Source organism: Notamacropus eugenii, chromosome X (assembly GCF_028372415.1).
Source record: "Notamacropus eugenii isolate mMacEug1 chromosome X, mMacEug1.pri_v2, whole genome shotgun sequence".
NCBI classification, from domain to species: Eukaryota; Metazoa; Chordata; class Mammalia; order Diprotodontia; family Macropodidae; genus Notamacropus; species Notamacropus eugenii.
The window spans coordinates 31,741,459-31,761,925 of NC_092879.1; the positions used below are offsets into that span (position 1 = coordinate 31,741,459).

The window sequence follows — 20,467 nt, forward strand, 5'->3', positions numbered from 1 at the left end:
ATATGCTGTTTCCCCCCTAATAGTACATAAACTCCTTCAGGGAGAGGATGGTTTCACTCGTCTTTGAATCCCTTTGTGCCTTGCACAAGGCTTGGCACATAGTAGGTACTTGTTGAGTGACTCAGCATTAGAGAAGGTAAAGGCTGGCCTGGATATACCCAGATCCTCTGACCTCGTCCAAAGTGTCTGTCTGCTTCCTGTGAGTCAATGATGAATCAATGATGGATAGAGTTCCACTCAAGCTCTGGAAACTTCTCTCCCAATTAAGTGCTTTTCGTCCCAATTATGCTACCTCTAGTTGCTGAAATTGGAAGCTCTTGGAGGACAATCTTTGTAACCCCAGTGCCTAACACATGGGGGAGGGCATGATTACAGGGCACTAAGTAGGTGCTCCCAAGAAGGGAGAGGGTCTGTCCTTTGCAGATGGGTCACCTAGTCATTCTATCTACGCACTTGCTAACAGGCACTCACTCTTCTTGTCTTCAACCCTAGAAAATGGTATGATGCTTGTGGGGGCATCTGTCAGGGAAAGAGAGGGAGTCTACCACTACCCTTCTAGGTCTGCTTCTATGAGCAGTATCAGAGCCCAGGTATGTCATTCCTAATCCTTGACTCAAATAGAACAATGGATGTGCTGGTTGCTCTGCCTCAAGACTCCAGTCTCTCCCCAGCATGGATGGAAGAACGTGGAACCTGGGAGGGCTCACCTTAGCATCTAAGATGCTGGTCTCTACCCGGGCCACACTTTGGTTCTCCTGGAACAGCTGGATCTTGCTGATTTTGCTGAACTCCGACAGCACAGTGGTGAGATTGGTCTTGAGGTCAATCACGTGGCTGATACCATGCCGGGGACCCACCAGGAGGGTTGTGGCAGAATGTTTCTCGTCCTGCCGGGCAGGTGACCCCAGGCACATGCATTCAGAGAATTCACAGCAAAGGGTAGAGGAGGTGGGGAGACATGAAGGGGAAGGAGACATGAAGAGGGGCTGTGGGACAGCTCTGCTGGAGAAGGGGGATAGGGTGAGTCTAGTGGGGCTTGGTGCCAGGCCTAGAGGGTAGCTGGGAGGGAGAGCTGATTTGGTCATTCCACCACAGGGTGAGTCTAGCTAGTAAGTCCCAGGTCCATGTTGCATTCTCCCTGGGACCATTCAAGTCATGGAGGTCTCTTGGCCCCTTCCTTCCCTTGGTCTCAGAGGTCTCATTCCTATTGTAATCACTAGTAGAACCTGGCCCTGACCCAAATAGTACAGGGGGCAAAAGCTGTCTTCAGGCCCTCCCACCTCTGCTTTGGCACCCTGCCCATCCAACTCCCCTCCTGCTATCCTAGGCCCATCCCGATCCCCTTATATAGTGCCCATGTCCTCCCATGCAGAATCCCCCCATTCAGGACTTTTCCCTCTTCAAACTTACCTGTCCCATCCTGAGTCCCATTCCCTCAGAGCCCTGCCAGGAACTAATCTGATAAACTCGTTTCTGAGAAGGTAATGGCTGATCATGGCTTAATGTGCTCCATCCCCCCAACCCCAACCCCCTCAGATAAATTTGCTTCTCTAAAGGGGTTCTGGATGTCTTGAATCAAAGGAGTCACTTAGGGTAGCCCATGGGAGATGGTTTTTGGGTAAGGAATTAAATTGCTGCAAGGTAGTGGCTACCTGCTTAGGCAATACATAGGGAGGCACTTTGGGGGAGATCGTTGTAACAGTGTTAAGTGATGCTGAAGACTTCCTGGGCCTACCAAGGCCTAGCTTTATGCTGGTCCCTCTTCCTAGACATTGTTATCAGCTTCCTGTCTACACCTTGTTAAATGGTCTCCAACCAGCACAACCTGAGAACATGGCTATCCTGGTGTGCAAGATGACATCAGATGTGGTATAATATGAACTAGCCTGGGTCCCATTCTTATGGGGCCACCCCAGGCTTGCTGGGCCTGGATGGATGCACCCAGGAACAAGGAAGGGGAAATCCCTTCTGACATCTCCCCAGTGACCTGCTCTAAAGCAGGCCCCTTGTCCCCTGTCCTCCCCACCTCCAAGTGTCCCCCATCCCACTCACCAGGCCCACAGTGTTGAAGAGGACGCCTGTGAAGGTGGGAAGTTCATTCAGAATCCGAAGGTACTGAAGTTTTGCCTGCATCTGGGAACCCTGCAGAATAACAAGCCCCATGACTGCTGGGCCCTGGGAGAGAGGAGGTTAATGTGGGATGGGTAAAGTAAGCCCTTGCCCAAGTGCAGCATGAGGCTCCAAGTCAGAGTGAAGTTGGCCAGGTCTCTTTGGCCCCTTTGACATCCCTTGCTTTCCCACCTCTTAGTCTCTGTCTCTTCTCCTCAATCTTCCAGTGCCCAGTGCTCTCCCATCATCCTTTGGCCTGTAGTATCCCAGTCAGGCCTGCCCTCCCCCCAGTGTCATTCCTATCCAACAGATACACTCATTCATATTCTGGGATCTCTGACTCCAGACCAGACTTCTCCCCACATATGCCTGAGGTAGAGGGCCTGGTTACTTTCCTAGAGCTGCTCAGGCTCTAAGGAGCATCTCTTTGTATCAAGACCACAGAAGAAATGGTCACTCCCTTTTGCTTCAGGGTCCTGACTGTGCCAAATGAATGTGTCTCTTGAAGGAAATGTACCCAGGGAAGTACCATCCCTGCATCCACCTTCAAAGCCATCCATGGCAGCCTAGAGGCCAGTGGTGTCTTAGTGGCCAGCCTGCCCTGGGTACCTTAGCGCCACTGGGGGGATGGGCTTGATGTGCCTTCAGTTGCTGGGAGAGTGATTTCCGAAGGTTTTTCTCTTTGATGCTCTGTAGGAGGGAGGGAGGAAGAAAAGGTTCCAGGCCCCACTCCTTCCTAAAAGCAGAAAAGGAGGAAAACAGTGAGACATACAAAGGACAGAGAGAGAGATGGGGGGAAGAACAGAAGGTCCTAGGTCTAGAGCTCAAAGGACCTTCAGAGGTCATCTCGTCCATCCCTCTCCATCTTACAGCTGAGAAAACTGATGCCCAGGGAAGTTACACATACCTAGTCCAAAATCCTCATTTTACTGATGGGGAAACTGAGTCCCAGTGAGTGAAGTGACTGGCCCAAAGTCACACATAAGATCATTGCTCTAGAGCTGGTGGGGATCCCAGAGGTCATCTGGTCCAACTCCCTCATTTTACAAAGGAGGAAACTGAGGCCCAGGGTGAAGAAGTGACTTGACCAAGGTCACAGAGGTAAAGGCAGCAAAGGTGGGATGTGAGCCCTGGGGAGAGGTTGGGGGGTGGTGGTGGTGGAGACTGTAAGTAAGATGAGTAAGAGGTCAGAATGCAAAGTATTTAGAAAGGCATGTTCTAAGACACTGCAGAACTCCACAAGGCTGGGCTATAGATGAGATCAGACACAGAGCCTTTGCCACTACCCTGCCCCCTAAACTAGCCTCCTTCTGACCCAGAGCATTTAGTAGCTGTACCACTTGTTGGCTGGGCACTTAACATTTAATAATAATGACAATAATGAGCCCTTGTGTGGGTAGAGCACTCTGTGGTTTACATAACATAGTCATCTTTTAGCCATGATCCTGACAACAATCCCTTGTGGGAGGTGACTAAGGATTTGTTTTGTTGTTTGGATTCTGACCTATGATTTCATTGGGTGTGAGGAAAGTCCTCTTATTAATAGTGATCAAAACCTGATCTGGAATTTACCACCTTAATGGAGTTACCTGGGTCACTGAGCTTAAATTAATTGCCCAGGGTCAAGGTCACTGTGTCATAGGTGGGCCTTCTGACTCAGGTCTTCTGACTCCCAAGCAAGTCAGTCACTAATCTGCACTTCATGATTATGTTCATTTTATAAGTAAAGAAACCTAAGTGATATGATTTGCTCATGGTCTCATGGTCATAAAAGTTGGGTAAACCAACTCCCTCATTTTACAAAGGAGGAGACTGAGGTCCAGAGAGGTGAGGTGTTATGTCAAGGCCATAGATGTTAGAGGTAAGATTTGAACCCAGATCCTCTGACTTTCAAGCCAGTGTCTGCTTTCCGTGAGTCAATGATGAATCAATGATGAATAGAGTTCCACTCAAGCACTGGAAACTTTTCTCCTAATGAAGTGCTTTTTGGTCCCAATTATGCTACCTCTAGTTTGTTGAAACTGGAAGTTCTTGGAGGGCAATCTTTGTAAATGTGGGGCGGAGAAGGGATACTAAATAAGTGCTGATTGCAGGGGAGCCCCAAGAAGGGAGAGCGTGTGACCTCTGCAGATGGATCACCTATTCATTCCATCTATACTCTTGCCAACACGTACATACACTTCTCATCTTTGAACCTAGCAAATGGTGTGACCCTTGTGGGAGCACCACCCACCATTTCATGGAAATTGTACCTACTAGGGACAGTACGACAAATTGTGGTACATGGATGCGATGAATGAATCAGTGTAATGAATGAATGAATGAACAAATGGATGAATGAAAAAAGCATTTATTAAACACTTATGTATCAATTACTGGGCTAAATGCTGGGGATACAGATAGAAAATCTGCTCTCAAGGGCAATCTGCTCTCAAGGAGCTCACAGTCTAATTGGAGGAGAGAACACATATCAGAATTTAGCAGCAGGGTAGATGGAAAGGTCTAGAAACCTTAATGCAGCAACAGGACAGGTGGCAAGGTCCAGGGGTCCCTTTAGGGGTGCATCAGCAGGTCAGAAGGCGAACGGTAAGGCCTGGCAGTCCTCCATGTCACTGAAAGGATTGTAGTTGATGACTCTCATCTCATCCATGTGGTGGGAATGATGCCCCAGAATGGAGTATGGTTGCCCCGGTACCAGGGGACAGGGAAAGGGACCCCTATGGTAGCTGTATGGAATATTACCGTGCCCAAAGGAAAAAAAATGAATATATGGAGTCATGAGAAAGAGAGGAAATAAGCAGGACCAAGAATGATGAAAATAACGTAGAAAAACAGAAAAACAACAGCAAATCAGTAGCAACTAAACACTTTTTACTCTGTCTAAGAAACTTGGCCTGGCAAAGGAGTTGAGAAAAAGGCATCTCCCTCCCTTCTTGGTAAAAGTGGAGGACTATGGGATATTGCATATACTGTATCAATTGTTTCTGCTGGATTGTTCTGCTGTGTTTTTTTCCTTTGCTACAAGATTACTGGGTAGGGGGTAGTGATGATGGTGCTGAGAGGGCAGATTATGAAATGAAAGTAATGTAAAATAAAGTCTACCCCGATTGAGCTAGTTACTCTCAGAGTCCCCTTGCCCAATGCTCTACCTTCTCATGGGTGGTTTTCTTAATTCCTCCTCTGTCTTATATATTGCCCCACCCCCAACTCCCTGAAGACCCCTCTGGACAACTCACTCCACATTCTTGAGGGAGAACTTTTGGCTGGGCCGGGCAGCAGAGACAGTGATGTAAATGTGGAGTGCGGCAAGGCCTAAAAGCATCTCAGGCTTGGGGTCCATTCCAAAGCGTTCTCGGATGACGTCATTTCGGCTCTGGGGAAGAGGTGAAGAAGGCCCTGAAGTCAGGCCCTTGCCTAGCTGGGCCCAACCCTTTCACCTCCAGTAGAAACAATTCAAATTTATTCCTAAAATTCGCTTCCCATCCTATGCAGTGCAGAGGGAACTTGCCCAGAGTCTAAGTTAAGGCACCAAGTTGTTTTCAATGTATTAGAAATGAGAAAGAATCAGAATGAGAGGAAATCTATTGTTATGTTAAATTGTAGGGAAATAGTTCAAGGTCCCTGTGGTTTTTTTCTTGGGCTCTCATCAATGTTTCCTTTTACCCAGCATTCCCCAAAGCTTATTCCCCTTCCTCCCTCCCATTCCTTATCTCCTATGGGCAGCTAAATTGGATACTTTGGTCTCTAAGCCCTCTCCTGCTCAGCAGGGGTTCCCAGAGCTGTAGTCCTTCCCAAAGTTAGCACCAAAGGCAGCCTGGAAGCTTCCTCCCCACCTTCAGCTTCTCTCTTCCTTAAAACCTCTTTGCTCCCCAAGCCTGAAGGAACAAGTTCTTTAACCATAAACATACTATAGTATCTGTTCTACTTTAGAACCCATTGCTCAGAGAAGAGGCTAGTGGTGGTCCATCCTATCACCATGGGTTACCCCTTCTAGCATAGGTCACTGGATACCCGGGAGCAATGGAGAAAGGTCTTAGGGGACACCCACCTTGGAACCTTAAAGCCCACGCTGAGGACATCTTGTCCAACTTACTGTTCTCTTCCTAGGTGTCCAGCTTTCTTATGGGGGGGCAAGGGAATGGAGGCCCTCTCCCCCACCATCCTGCCACCTGCCATCAATATCCTTATTTCCCTGGGATCTGTGCTAACCACCCATCCACCCAGTTCTATTCCTCAGGGAATAGAGGGAAAAGAAACCCAGAGCTTGGACAATGGAGAAAGGTGAGAGGGGGAAGGAGCAGTCCTCCTTGCCCAACCTGAAGGGAAACCCGCACATGTCAACAAGGGCAATGCCAATACAAAGCCTGACTGGTTGGAAGCCTAGAGGCCACTAAGCCTTCCTCCTGCCATAGAACATAAGAATGGGGGTGGGGACTGGTTTCATCTTTGTCCTTGTATCCTACCAGAAAGCCTGGCATAGAATAGACCTGCAGCAAATATTTGTTGAATAATCTGTCGACCATGTTAGTTCCTGCCTTTTGTTCAGGTGACCATGGAGCCAGGGAGGCACCAAAGGACTGATCTTGAAAAATAAAGCTTAAGAGGGATAGAATTCAAGTCTACGTTTTCATTACAGGGGAGGATATGACTTGCATATCTGTGCCCAAATCCCCAGTATGGGCCTAGAAAGCCATCTTGGAAACCTGAAGAAATTCATTTAGGAAAAGGAAGGAAGTGAAGGAGAGGGGAGGTCACTATCTTACAGCGAGACTTTGTGACTTTGAGAAGTGATTAGCAACAAAGACAGCTTCCAGGTATGGTGGCATTTGGACTTTGTTTTGGTCTTGATCTGTGGTTTCATTAACATAGGGAACTCCTAGAAAGTGAACTCCCTCTACCCATGCAGGCTGACACTCCTTCTACAACTTAAGAGTCTTTGAGAGTTGCCTACAGCCCAGAGAGGTTAAGGGTCCCAGAGCCATTTGATGGGACTTGAACCCAGGCCTTCCTGGCTCTGAGGCTAGAAAAGTATGCAATCAGGAATTGGCCAGGCAAGACCTTATGCAATGCTACCATGTGCCAGGCGGAATGGGGCTGCCTGAAAGATGCCAACATTTATGAGAACCCAAGGAAGAGAGTGGCAGAGGTTTGGCTACAGGAGAAACTCCATTGAACATATCTGAATAATACATTTCTTTTTCTTCTGTCCTATCTCATGTCTAATACAGTGAAAATAACTTGGTGCCTTAAGACTACAGGCACTACATAGAACAAGAATATCCAAGGTGAGATATTAAGAGCCTTAGGGCCTTAGCATTCCCTGCTCCTTGGAAACCACTCTCTAATCCCTGACCCAGTAGCCCTTGGTGCCTCTGGGCAGGAGGTAGGAGAATGGCCTAGCTGGAGCACAGGGGAGCTTCCCTCCCCCAGGGGCTAGTTTTACTTTTCTTTCTTTTCTGCCTAGCAGCCTGGGCACTGGCAGCTCTTTCAGAGCTGGGTAACAGAGACTCCTCCCAGTTTGAAGCAGCTCATGCTGCCCCAGTGGAAAGCCTGGAGAAGTGTGAAAGGGCCAGGTCTATCTATCTGCTTGTCTACCTGCCCAGTGTGTTCATTCTCTGCCTGCACCCTTGTCACCCCCTTGCCAAGACCCCGGCCTACTTCTCTTACCTGGATATACAGGTACTCGAAAGCAGCAGGATCTTGGCGCAATAGCTCCACGGGGTCTTTGGGAAAGAAGCTCACCCGGAAGAGGCATCTCATACCTTGGTAATGTGTCCGCTGTACCACCTGAGCAGAGTGGAGAGGAGGAGGGCAGAGATCAGAGCAGGAGTCAGGAAAAAGCTAGGAAAGGAGCTAGGCAGGAGTGGGGGGGGGGGAGCCTGAAGAGCCAATATGTTGTTTTCCTAGCCTCTTGGGGGTCTCAGGCAGGGGTGTGTTGGAGCCAGCTGGAACAGGATTATGGGAACCAGACAGAACCAGCTCATATCAAATTTGACATGAGAGAGCCCAATGTCAAATTTGTCATATGAACATTTTATACCTTAGAAATCAGCAAATGCTACAAATCAAAGCCTGATTTATTGGGTTCATCTGGACTTGAAAAAGTGACCAAGAAAAATGTTAACAACATAGATGAAACAGAAAAGTGTGTCCTGCATCCATGTGTTGCCAGAGAGCTGGTTGTTAAATGGTTTCTTTGCTAACCCACTACTGGTCGGATCTGAGCTACACTCAGGAGAAAGGCCAAGTGCCAGGGGAACCAATAGGTCAAAGAATCACAAATCCAAAGATAGGCTGGCTTGGGAGGCCAAAGATTTCGGTTCAAATCCTGTCTCTGCCACGTTCTGCCTATATAGTCTTGGTCAAGATCCTGCCTAGAGTCATGGGGATCTTAACTCTTGAGTAACTGTAATAACAAGCAGCAGTCAGGATTCAAACTCAAGTCCACAAACCCAACTCATGTCTGCCATGACAGTTTGGAATCAAGTCACAAAATGACAGCAGAAGTACAGAGAATCAGTTGGAGTACATGAGAACTTTCTTCTTCACTAGTAAGCCATGGCACATCAGGAAGGATTCCCAAATCTTCCTCCTGTGAAGCTTCTGCCATAACTCAGAAGACCCCCTACCTTAGAGCCTTCTGAGTCATGTCAGACCTCAATAACACCCAGTGGGTGACCTGATTGAGAGAGCTTATTTAAAACCTCCTCCAGTAAGCAAAAAGCTTCTTGGGCTTTGCCCACCTTGTGGTTTTCCAGTGGGCTCTTTGATCTTCGTTGACTGAGAGCTAGAGGAGATGCCAGAAGTCCTCTAGCCCAAATCATTTGTTTTACAGATGAGGAAATTGAGGCCCAGGGAGCTTAAGGTGACATGTCCAAGGTCACACATAGGATCACAGTTCTAGAGCTGAAAGGACCTCAAAGACCATCTAGTACAACCCTCCTTACTTTACCCCAAAAGGAAACTAAGGTCCAGCAAGTTTAAGGTGATTTACTAAAGGTTACAAGGCTAGAACTATAGATTAGAGCTGAAAGGACCTCAAGAAGCTATATCAGTGATATCCGAAAGATCATGGCAAATAGTCAACATTTATTAAACACCTACATGTGAAATGGGCCAGAAGAAGGCTAGGGAGTCCAAAAAGATAAGAATGATGTCTCTATAGGCTGGGAAGCTTTCCATCAACTGGCAAAATCCGAGAATAGATTCCTAAAGGGACAGCTAGTGATTATCTACAAAAGGAAATGGTACTTGACAGAATGGCTCATTAAGAGCTAAGTTAGATCAGTCTCATTCCCCTATCCCGGGAGATCTGGGGAATATTCTAGCTGAGCTTATCCTGAAATTAATGTAAAGTTTCTCTCATGCTCTCCTTGGGACCAGACAACCTATCGTTAGGTGGGTTGGGAGCTGGCTCACTGACGAGAACCCAAGAGTCATCAGCAATGGTATCATGTCAGCTTGAATGAAGACCTGTAGTGGAAAGCCCTAGGGAATTGTACTGTGTAACATTTTTATTAATGACTTGGACAAAGGCCAATTTGATTGCTTATTCAATTTGCAGATGATACACGGTTGGGAGAGATTAAAACAACTGAGATTTCACCTCACACCCGCAAACTGACAAAGATGAGAAAAAATGGGAATAGTCAATGGTGGAGGGGCTACAAGAAGACAGGCATACTAATATTCTGCTAATGGAGCAGTGAATTGGGCCAACCATTTTGGAAAATCATCTGGAATTAATTATTTGAGAAAAGTGTTTAAAATGTTCATAACAGTTGACCCAGCGATCCCAATACTGAGCATATGCCTACAAGAAGGTCCCACATATGCCCGAATATTCATGGCAACCCTTTTGGGGGTGGCAAAAAGCTAGAAACTAAGAAGGTGCCCATTAATTTTGTAATTACTAGACAAAATGTTGTATCTGAATGTGATGGGTTATCTATCAGGTAGTAAGAAATGACAACTATCAGGGGTTCATAGAATCATGGGAAGATTTTATGATCTGATGTAAAGTGGAATAACCAGAAAAACAAGTTTAATGATCACAAGCACATCAATGAAAAAAGATCATGGAAAGGAAGAAGCTCAACTCTTGAGTAACTGTAATAGCAATCTTGATTTCAAAGAATATACAATAAAACATTCCTCCTCACTTTTTGATGGAGAGATAGGAGACCACAAGGGCAGAAATGTGCATCCTGGGTCAGATGTGGTCACTGCATCTGTTGTTTTTGTTTAATGGTTGTTCTTTGTTTTAAGAGAGGGATTGATTACATCTGAAATGACTGATGTCAAAGCAAAAGACCATCAATGAAACTTATTAAAAATGCTGCAGAACCGGGAAGGTGATAACTAACACGTCGGATGACTTCTTTGAAAAAACTCTAATACACTGGACCAAACCAAAAAGATGCCATTCAACAGAGATGAATGTAAAGTCTTACACTTGGAGTCAAGCAATCAATTTCTCACATTTCAATGGAGATGCAGACTCAATAGATATTCATACAGACAAGGTCTAGTGGACCATAATCTCAATAAGCATCAATAAGAAGGGCATTGGTAGTCCTGGGAATATCCAGAGGTAGACAGGGAAGGATGATGGAAGGCTATTAGAGGACAGGATGAAGGAACTGAAGATATTTAGCCTGGAGAAGAGAAGGCTTACTTAACTAGGACAATATCACAGTCTTCAAGTATCTGAAGGGGAGGAGAGATTGGACTTGTTCTGGTTTGCCCCAGTGGACATGGAATAATGGCGGTAGCATGCAGAGAGAGGTTAGATTCAGGACTGATCTCAGCGAAAACAATCCTCTGAATTCAAAGGAGTAGAATGTGCGGCATTAGGATAAGAAGTTGTTGACTACCTTTTGGTAGGCTTCAAAGTAGAGGCATGAATGAAAAAAGTTTTTGTCAAGCATGTGTCAAGAATTGTGCCAAATTTGGGGACTACAGATTCTAACAGAGGAAGATATACACAAGACAGTCCAGCTCCAGAGCATATGGGAAGGCCCCATTGTGCTTGGGGTACAACAGCAAAATAGATGCTAATGCCTCTTCTTTGATATCATTTTTAATTGTTACGAATGTTGTAGAAGAGACACTTGTACAACTCTAAGTTGAACTAGATCAATGGTGTCAAATTCAAATAGTAAACCCTATAGAAGTATCTCTATAGCCATACATTGACTTAGAAAACCACATATTAACATCAGCTATGCTCTACTCCATTTTCATTTATTTTATTAAACATTTTTCAACTCTATTTTAATCTGGTTTGGGCTCACTAGGTAGTGTGGCCTGAGGGTGGCGTGTTTGCCACCTCTGCACTAGATGGTTTCCTAGCTTCTGTCCAACTGTGAGATTTTTTTCATTCTAAGTATCACAGCTCTGCTGAGGGAATCTTAGAGGTAGGTAGGTAAGAACAATGCATCTTTCCTAACTTGGTTCCCTAGGTGATCCTGAGAATCCCCTACGTCCGTCCCCATACCACCTCCACACCCACCCTAAACCTCCACCTAGAAATGGGATCTCCATGGTCTCCTAAGGGGAGATGGGATACCAAATGGGTTGCTCATTGGAGCTCCAGGAACAAGATTCCAAGACTGGCTGCCTTCCTCAAGTCTACTTTTCCAGGAGGAACCCTACACAAACCACAACAAGAGGGGTCACTTACATGGGCCAGGGGCTGCTTGTCCTGGAGAAGCAGGAACTTGTGGCTCTGTTCCGGGCTCGCATACTCCAGGACGAGAGCAAAGTGTTCAATGTACCTTAGGGAGAGGCGGTCCTGTAATGTCACCATCACATCCTGAGGGAGAGAAGATAAAGGCCTGAGGAACTGACCTTTGCCTACTTTGCCATTCTAATAACTAAATTCTTGGGAAAGGGGAGAGAGGGAGAGGGAGAGAGAGAGGGAGAGGGAGGGAGGGAGGGAGGGAGGGAGGGAGAGAGAGAGAGAGAGAGAGAGAGAGAGAGAGAGAGAGAGAGAGAGAGAGAGAGAAGAAGGAAGGAAGGAAAGAAGGAAGGAAGGAAGGAAGGAAGGAAGGAAGGAAGGAAGGAAGGAAGGAAGGAAGGAAGGAAGGAAAGGAAAGGAAAGGAAAGGAAAGGAAAGGAAAGGAAAGGAAAGGAAAGGAAAGGAAAGGAAAGGAAAGGAAAGGAAAGGAAAGGAAAGGAAAGGAAAGGAAAGGAAAGGAAGGATGGAAGGAAAGGAAAGAAAGGAAGCAAGGAAAGAAGAGAAAGGCCCAAGAAAAGAGAGACAGACAGAAGGTTCTAGAGAGGGCACTAGGCCTTCTCTGATGGAACTGACCCCATGAAGCAGGATCCAACTAGTGACCCTGATTGCTTGGTTGTTACAGCCAAGGATTCTGCTCATCACTAAGTGCTCTGAGCTCTAGATAAGCATATAAGCCTTAGGGATGGAGTGGCTCTCAGAGGTGTGACAAAGGCTAGCTTAGGAACAGGGTACCAGGCAAGAGCAAAGAGCTTTGGACTAGCTAAAAGGCCAAGAGCTGAAACATCCTCTTTGCTGCCCACTGAGAGCTGTTTAGCCAACTGAATGTTTAGGGTAGATGCTGGAAAATATCACCCTCTCTCATGTTCGTTGTTGCAAGGCAGGTGCTGCTTGGAATTGCTAGAGGGAGTTTGCTCATCAGGAGTTCTCTTAGACCAAAGAAATCACAGGTGCAGACCATTAGACAGGTAAATCACAACTGAGCCAATGTTGCTGGAGCTGAGACAGGGGCAGATGAGATTTTCAGCCCATTTAGCACTGGGAACCTGGACAGCCAAGCCAAGCGTTGCCAATGAAAGTTACAAGTTTAATGGCTCCCGGGCCATGCTGTCAGCTCACCCAGGCACCTCTCAGATACAAGTGCTTTGGCAGCCTGTCAAAGTGCCAATGAGCAGCCAACTGCACCCGCCATGGAGTGGGAGCCAGAGCCATGGCCAGAGGCCGAGCCCTGCAGTCACTGGAGGCAACGGTTAACAGGAGGTTGGGGGAGTGCAAGGAAACAAAACCAGGGAAAACATCCAATGCCACAGAAACCTGAGAGCACAGTCACAGGTGCTGAGACTGAGAAATCTAGAGCTGAAAGGGACCAACCCCCTTGAAACTGAGGTCTTGCTCAAGGTTCCATATGGGATTAGTCAATCTCATTTCATGGAGGAAGAAAATGAGGCAATAGAAACCAAAGAGTTCAGAAACCCTTCCCACTCAATATACACACAAAGTGAACCCTGACCTTGGGGGCGAATAGGCATCCCTTGCTTCAATAAGTTGTCTTCCACAGATTGAAGCAAGTATTCAATGATGCCACAAAGTGTTAGCCCACATCCCTAGATGTGGGGAAGGCCAGGGAGTCAATCTGAAACTGTCTTATCATTCCAGATTAGTTCTGCAGCTACTGTCCTCCCCTTCACTGACTCCAGAGTTAGGTCTAAAGCCATCTAGGAAGCCCCTGGTTCAATCTGTGTTAGAAGTTTCAGAGGAGTTGAGACTCACATGGTATAGGGTCTGAAATCCCTCCACCTGGCCCAGGTTTCTCCAGGTCAGCAGTATAGTCATGGGCCACTATGAGGGCTATCAAGGAAACTGTGGTTTTGGATCCCATCTGTGCCTCTAGGAAGGTATCGTGTGTGTAACATGTATTACGTTATGTGTGTATGTATGTATATGTATGTGTGTATCATCCTGCTAAGCCATATTTAGTTGTATATACAAACTAATGTTTAGTTTAAAATCTAAAATGAACATTTTAATATTTAACATTAATATTTAATGATATATTTAATATTTAAAATATGTTATGTAGATATACAAACTGATATATACGTGTGTACATATATATTAGTTTGTCTATATATAAACTAATATGGGTCAACAGAATGATATGTACATACATACAAATAGGTGTATATGTATGTATATGTCATTCTGTTAACCCATATTTATGTGTATGTATACATGTAAATATACATATATATATGTATAAAATTGTTGCGATACAGTCATTTTAGTTGCATCAATTCTTTGTGACCCTACTTAGTATTTTCTTGGCAAAGGTACTGCTGTGGTTGCCATTTCCTTCTCATATCGCAGATGAGGAAACTGAGGCAAACAGGGTGAAGTGACTTGCGCAAGGTCACACTGCTAGGATATGTCTGAGGTCAGATTGGAACTCAGGTCTTCCAGACTCCAGGCCCAGCGTTCTGTGCACTGCAGCGCCACCTAGCGGTCCCCATATATAATACCCACAAACTAATTTGTATTACTTGTATATATGCAAACCAAATACAGGTCAGTAGGATGATACATACACACACACATACATACATAATACACACAAATATATGTATATCCATGTGTATCATCTTGTTGACCCGTATTTAGTTGGTGATCCACTAAAACAAACAAACAGATCCCTCAGTGTCTATTTCCTCATCAGTAAAAGCGAGACAAGAGCACCTACCTCACGCTGTTGTAGTGAGAATCAAATAATCATATGTTCAATCATGTAAAAGGGCCCAGAGGGAAGAGAATGCTATTTACAAAGCAGGCACTATGCCAAGCACTTTTACAACTGTTATCTCATTTGATCCTCACAACAACCTTGGGAGGTAGGTACTGTTACTATTCCTATTTTACAATTGAGGAAACTGAGGCAAACAGGTGGAGTGCCTTGCCCAGGGTCACGAAGCTAGTAAGTGTCTGAGGTCAGAGTTGAACTCACATCTTTCTGACTCCAGGTTATTCTATACAATGTGCTTTTAAAGCACTTTGCAAGCCTTAAAATATTATAGCTACTTGCTTTTGCATCACTGGCAAATTTTATAAGCATGCCATATGGAATTAGGCCAGATCCCTGGGGCACTCTACTGCAGACCTCTTTCCAGCCGATCTTTGAACCAGTAATGACTATGCTTTGGGTCCCAGTTATCCAACCAGTTTTAAAGTCACCTAGTTATACTATCACCTAAGCCCACTTCTCTCCAACTTGTCAACAGGATTCTTGTCAAGTACTATGCTAAAATCTAGGCAAATTCTATTGACAAGATTCCACTGATTGGTCAAAAAAAAAAAAAGGAAACAAGGTTGATCTGGTACAAGTCTTCCTTGAAAAAGTGCTTTTCTGTAAGCATTTCCCACTTCTTTCCTTATCTTCAGATCCAACCATTCCTTTAATAAACATTTTCTACTATTTTGCCAAGTAAAGTCTAGCTCACCAGCCTGTATTTTTCAGAAGTTAATCTTTTAATGCTTTTTGAAAATCCAAACAATGAACATTTGTCCTTCTCTGTTCCTGTGGCACCTCTCTTTTTTCTCCATTATCTTTCAAGCATCGCTGACTGTAGGCTTTTCAGCATGGGGGAGTGCCATATACCTGCATCGGCACTCTTAAATTCAGCAAAGGCTGCTAGCTTCTCTCGCACTCTCCCTACGTACCCTGGCTTCCAACTTCTTATTAGCTATTTTGATCTGTTCTTTCTGGTCCAAATGTCATTCTCTTTGGCAGAGAAAACAAAAGCTAACTAAGAGCTGGGCTGTCTTTCTGCAATCCCCATGCCATCCCCTTGGAGCAGCCATCCCCTCCCTTCTTTGATCTGCTGCTTTGCCCTAATCCTATCATCTTTTCCACCCCAAATTCATTAATTAATTTGTTTTCAGATTTCAACACTCACTTTCATAAGTTTTCAATTTTCTTCCCAAGATGGCATGTAATCTGATGTGAGCTCTACACATACATTCCTTTTAAACACATTTTCACAATCTATCATCTTAAAAAAAAAGAAATCCAACACAGTGCCTGGCACATAGTAGGTATTATGTACACCTTAGCTATTATTATCATTACTAGTATGCCATCTAAACCAAACACATTCTATTGGGAATAACGTAGTGTCCACCCCCCTCCCCATTCCAATGTGCATGCATACCAACAATTTCCTACACCATTCTTTTGTAGGTCTGCTTGGCACAATGTGGAGTCAAAGAACCTGGATTCAAATTCTGCCTCTGACACTTACTACCTGTGTGACCTTCAGCCAGTCTCTTCCCCTCCCCAGGCCTCAATTTCCTCCTTGGTAGAATGAACGAGGGGGTTAGATTAGATGGCATTGGAGGGTCCTTCCAGCTCTGTGTCCTTGTACACACCCCCATCCCCATCCCGGACTCCTTGCCACTAAGTTCTAGCTGAGATTGAAGGTGAGACATGGCTGAAGAGCTGAGGCCTAGAAGCCAACCAGAGCTACCCACCTCTTTTTCTCTAAACCCCATCCCCAACCCAGTTACATCTAGATTTGAAATAAAAGGAGAACTTGTACCTTGACAGTTGTTCGGCCATCAAACGTGAAAGACTTGATCTGCCCATTCTCTAAGAACACCTTCAAGACATTGGGGATGAGGAGGAGGGCTTCTTTCTTCAACATGTCCTGGAAAAAAAAAGCAGGGAGGGGATGGAGAAAAGAGGGGGCAGGCCAGGTTTCCAAGGGAGAAATGAGGATGGGGTAAGAGAAGAAAAAGGAGAAAGAGAAGGACAGAGACAAGCCAGAGGAGATGGGGAGAAAGGGAAGAGCTACAAAGCTGAGATCTCCATCCAAAGGCAGTCACAGCAGGGGACCATGGAATGTCAATCAAGGTGGAACTTACTGGATCTTTTTTGCTCGCTGTGACCTTCTGTGAATTGGACCTTTACAGGACTGGACCTCCGCTCAGCCTTCTTAGCAGCTGCTAAGATAAAGGCTGATTCCAGGGGCTGAAAAGAGAACAAGGGACTGGTTAGGTTGTCAATATCCTCCACATGCCACAGATGACTTAGAGGCAACTCTGTCTTTCAAATCAACTGGCCGATCAGCGGGTATTTATCGAACGCCTCCTAATGGCTCTATGTTAGATCTTAGGCAATTTTGGTGTGCTGGGGGAAAACGTGACTTAGTCAAGTCTGGGAGAATAGAAGCTGTTTGCGTGAGTTTCTTGTCATTATAGCACCTACATTCCCAAATATATTCCCCCTCTCTCCTACCCAGTATTGTCATCAAAAAAAGAAAAAAACCTAAAACCAGTCCAGCCAAAGTCATCGGCACATCAAGTAACAGTGCATACAGTGTTCCACATCCATTGGCCACCACTCTACAAAGAAAGGAGGGAGTTACATTCTTCTGTCTCCTCTCTGGGACCAAGGTGCATCAATGCAGTTCCACAGCTTTCAATTTCGAGTGCTCATGGCTACCCTTCTTTCCATCTGCATCGTTGCAGGTGCTGTGTATATTGTTTTTCAAGTTCTGCTGACTTCTATGACAGTTTTCATAACACACTGCCTCACCACCTTCTTCACATTCATCAAAGAATCCCATTTCTTCCTACATGTATGAGGGCAAATTCCTCATGTTAAAGATCCCCACCGAACATCCTTTTTGAATGATGAATGCACCTGCTACTAGATTTGGATTGGGGGGGGGGGACCTGGGTTCATCTGTACAATGGTTTTTGTTTCATGTAGAGGCTAGACTACCAAAGTACTTCCCAGTTATTGCCCCATCCATCTTTCACACACTACTGGTCCTGAGAGGTAGGTACAGGGCCAATATTAGCTTAGAGGTGGAAGAAGCCTGGCCTTGGGTAATGATTTTTCCTGAGTTATACCGCAAGGGAATGGAAGGCATCATACACATAGGCTCTATATTATTGTAGCCTGTCAGAGCAAAGCTATTGGGGAGGGCCCAGCAGCAGGGAGGTAGGTATGTTTGAGGAGTGGACCTTGGAACCCCAATATAGAAGTTGGATGGGAATGTCAGTTCAATAATTGATGAATCCTGTACTATGTGTCAGGCACTGTAATAGGTGCAGAGGATACAGAGACATAAACAAGGAAGGGGAGCAATCCTGGCCAGGAGGACAGACTGTACAAAGACAAGGAGATCAGAGATGGACTACTGGGTCATGAGAATGGCATGCAGAATTTGAAATCACTCTGGAAGGTAGGTTGGGGACAGGTTGTTAAGGGATTTAAATACCAAACATAGGATTTAGTATTTAATCCTAGCAGCAATAAGAAGCCCCTGAAGACTTCTGAACAGGTTGTGATATGGTCAGATCTGTGCTTTAGAAATAGAAATTTGTCAGCTGTGGGATGGATGGATCAAAGGGGAGTAAAACACAGAATCCAAATGGGAGAGATAGGAAAGGTCCCCAAATGGTCCTAATTGGGGATGCCATTGACTGCCATAATAATCCACCAGGCTCCTTAACAAAATCTATGGTCATTTGAAGCAATTTGCCTAAAATACTCTCAGCCACGGTCGATGTGATGGCTACTGTCGCTAAATTACTTCCCTCTCCCTTTTTTATTTTTTTTTGTCCTTTTGTATTCTTTGTCACAAGGGCTGCCTGGCATGAGGAAGGGAGGAGAAGGCAAACAATCAAAAAGAAAGGGGATATAAAAACCCCGGAAGATGTCAATAGATATTAACGATTTTTAAAAAGAAAAATCAGCCCAGCAGTTTATAGAGAAAAACTCAGGTGCAAAGAGGACGGCAGACCTCCAGCAACCAGATATTAGACAGGCACGGCAGACGGATAGTGAGTCAGGGCCCAGGATGGAAAAGAAGCCACAGAAGCTGGGTGACTGGTCAGAGTTTCCAATCCCAATCGCTCTCCCGAATGCAAAGACCCAACCTTTTCCCCAGCAATGTTAGTGGTCTTCTCCTGCTGATGTCCTGGGGTTGGAAAGCAGGCAATACCACGTCTCTGGAGAATCCAAATTACACAGGACCCAAAGGGCAACAGAAATGAGCTCTGTGTGTGTACGTAGGCTGCATGCAGCACATTACTAACTATCACATGGGGAGAAACTGTGCAAAAGGACATCGTTCAAAGCATGCATGATCAGAAAAGGTCAGCTAGGGAAAGTGAGGGATGATCGACAGCATAGCCTGAATGGTGCATGAGCAGCCATGATTCTCTCTTTAAAGAACAGTCAGGCCTACAGGGCCCAGAGTGGCCCTTCAGTGAGAGATCTGCTGAAGAAACGGCTGGAAGAAATGAAGATGGAAGAAAACATGGGTGATCTGTGATGGCCACCAGTGAATGGAGCAGTCACAAAATACTTAACATGGGCTCCAGAGGCCTAAAGAACTGGCCAGCAGTAGCAGAGGGAGCACAGAACAAGACAAGCAAGAAGTGGGAATAGTCTCTGCTACCCTGAGCCACCACGGGAGGGTGTGGTGGTCTCAGAATGGCCAAAGATGCAGCATAAGATTGTTTGGCTTCCTCCCTTCCCCTGCCCCACTAGGGGCACAGCCAATAATCTTCACCAAGTTTTTCCCATGTACCTTTGAGGTTTACAATGAGGAATCTGGGAGGGCAGATCCACATCCCTCACCCCATGTAAACTTCCCTAGTGGAGTCTGCTGTCCATTTCATCACTACATGTGCTCTCAGGAAGATTACAATCAGATCAAATTCCTGAAGTCTTTCCCTTGCTCCCTGATAGATGCCAACACAGCCCAACGAGTGACATGTCTATAGTACTTTAAGGTTCACAAAGCACTTAAGCATTGATATCCCTATTTTAGAGATGAATAAAGCGATGCTCACAGAAATGAAATGGCTTGCCTAGGATCTCATCTCTCCCCTCTACTCCCGTAACCACCAATGTGAGGGTTCAAGTCATCAACATCTCTCTCCAGGATGATTGCAATAGTTTTCCAGTTGGTCTCCCAGCTTCTAGTCCTCCTTCCAACCCAGTTCTCAAAGTGATTTTCCCCAAAGACTAAGGGACTGGAACCAGCTAAAACTTCCTCATAAGAACTGATTGTTAAATTTTCAGTGAACTATGAATCAGGGCTTGATATTTTGTTTTGTTGATTATATAGGCTTGAGAAATTGATGGAGAAAATGTTAGTAACTCAGATTAAACTGCTATACATTTTTTTCTCAGAGAGCTGGTTGTTAAATATTTACCAGCACACTGCTGCCTAAAGTTCAGATTTGATCATATTGCCCCTCTATTCTATGAGCATGATTTGTTCCCTATTACCTCTAGGACCCAATTTCTAGTCTTCCTGAACATCATGCCCCTTCATAAATGCTCAGGGATCCATACTGGTCTTCCTTGCTATTCTTATAAGATGACACCTCATCTCCAACCTCCAGGCCTTTGCACAAGCTTCCCTGTGCATAATATCTTTTGCCTCTTCATCTCTTCCTTATAGATTCCCTTAAGGCTTAACTCACAAGCCACATTTATACATGAAGTCTTTCCTGGTCCACCAGCTGCTAGTGACTAACTCTCAAAGTTATCTTGTACCTCTGGAACCTGGCACACAGTAGGTTCTTGATAAGTGTTTGTTGACT

At 45.4% G+C, this 20,467-nt stretch overlaps 1 protein-coding gene across 1 annotated transcript in view; it reads right to left on the reverse strand.

Annotated features, from left to right (window-relative positions):
• Positions 1 to 20,467, reverse strand: part of FRMPD3 (FERM and PDZ domain containing 3) — a 106,478-nt gene that overhangs the window by 26,020 nt on the left and 59,991 nt on the right. The window contains exons 5-12 of the mRNA XM_072625697.1: positions 16,763 to 16,868; positions 16,438 to 16,545; positions 11,795 to 11,926; positions 7,777 to 7,896; positions 5,346 to 5,482; positions 2,719 to 2,845; positions 2,053 to 2,142; positions 708 to 887 (exon numbers count right to left, since the gene is read on the reverse strand). Of these exons, the coding sequence (XP_072481798.1) occupies positions 708 to 887; positions 2,053 to 2,142; positions 2,719 to 2,845; positions 5,346 to 5,482; positions 7,777 to 7,896; positions 11,795 to 11,926; positions 16,438 to 16,542 (891 nt within the window). The 5' untranslated portion in view covers positions 16,543 to 16,545; positions 16,763 to 16,868. The remainder of the gene's footprint in view (positions 1 to 707; positions 888 to 2,052; positions 2,143 to 2,718; positions 2,846 to 5,345; positions 5,483 to 7,776; positions 7,897 to 11,794; positions 11,927 to 16,437; positions 16,546 to 16,762; positions 16,869 to 20,467) is intronic.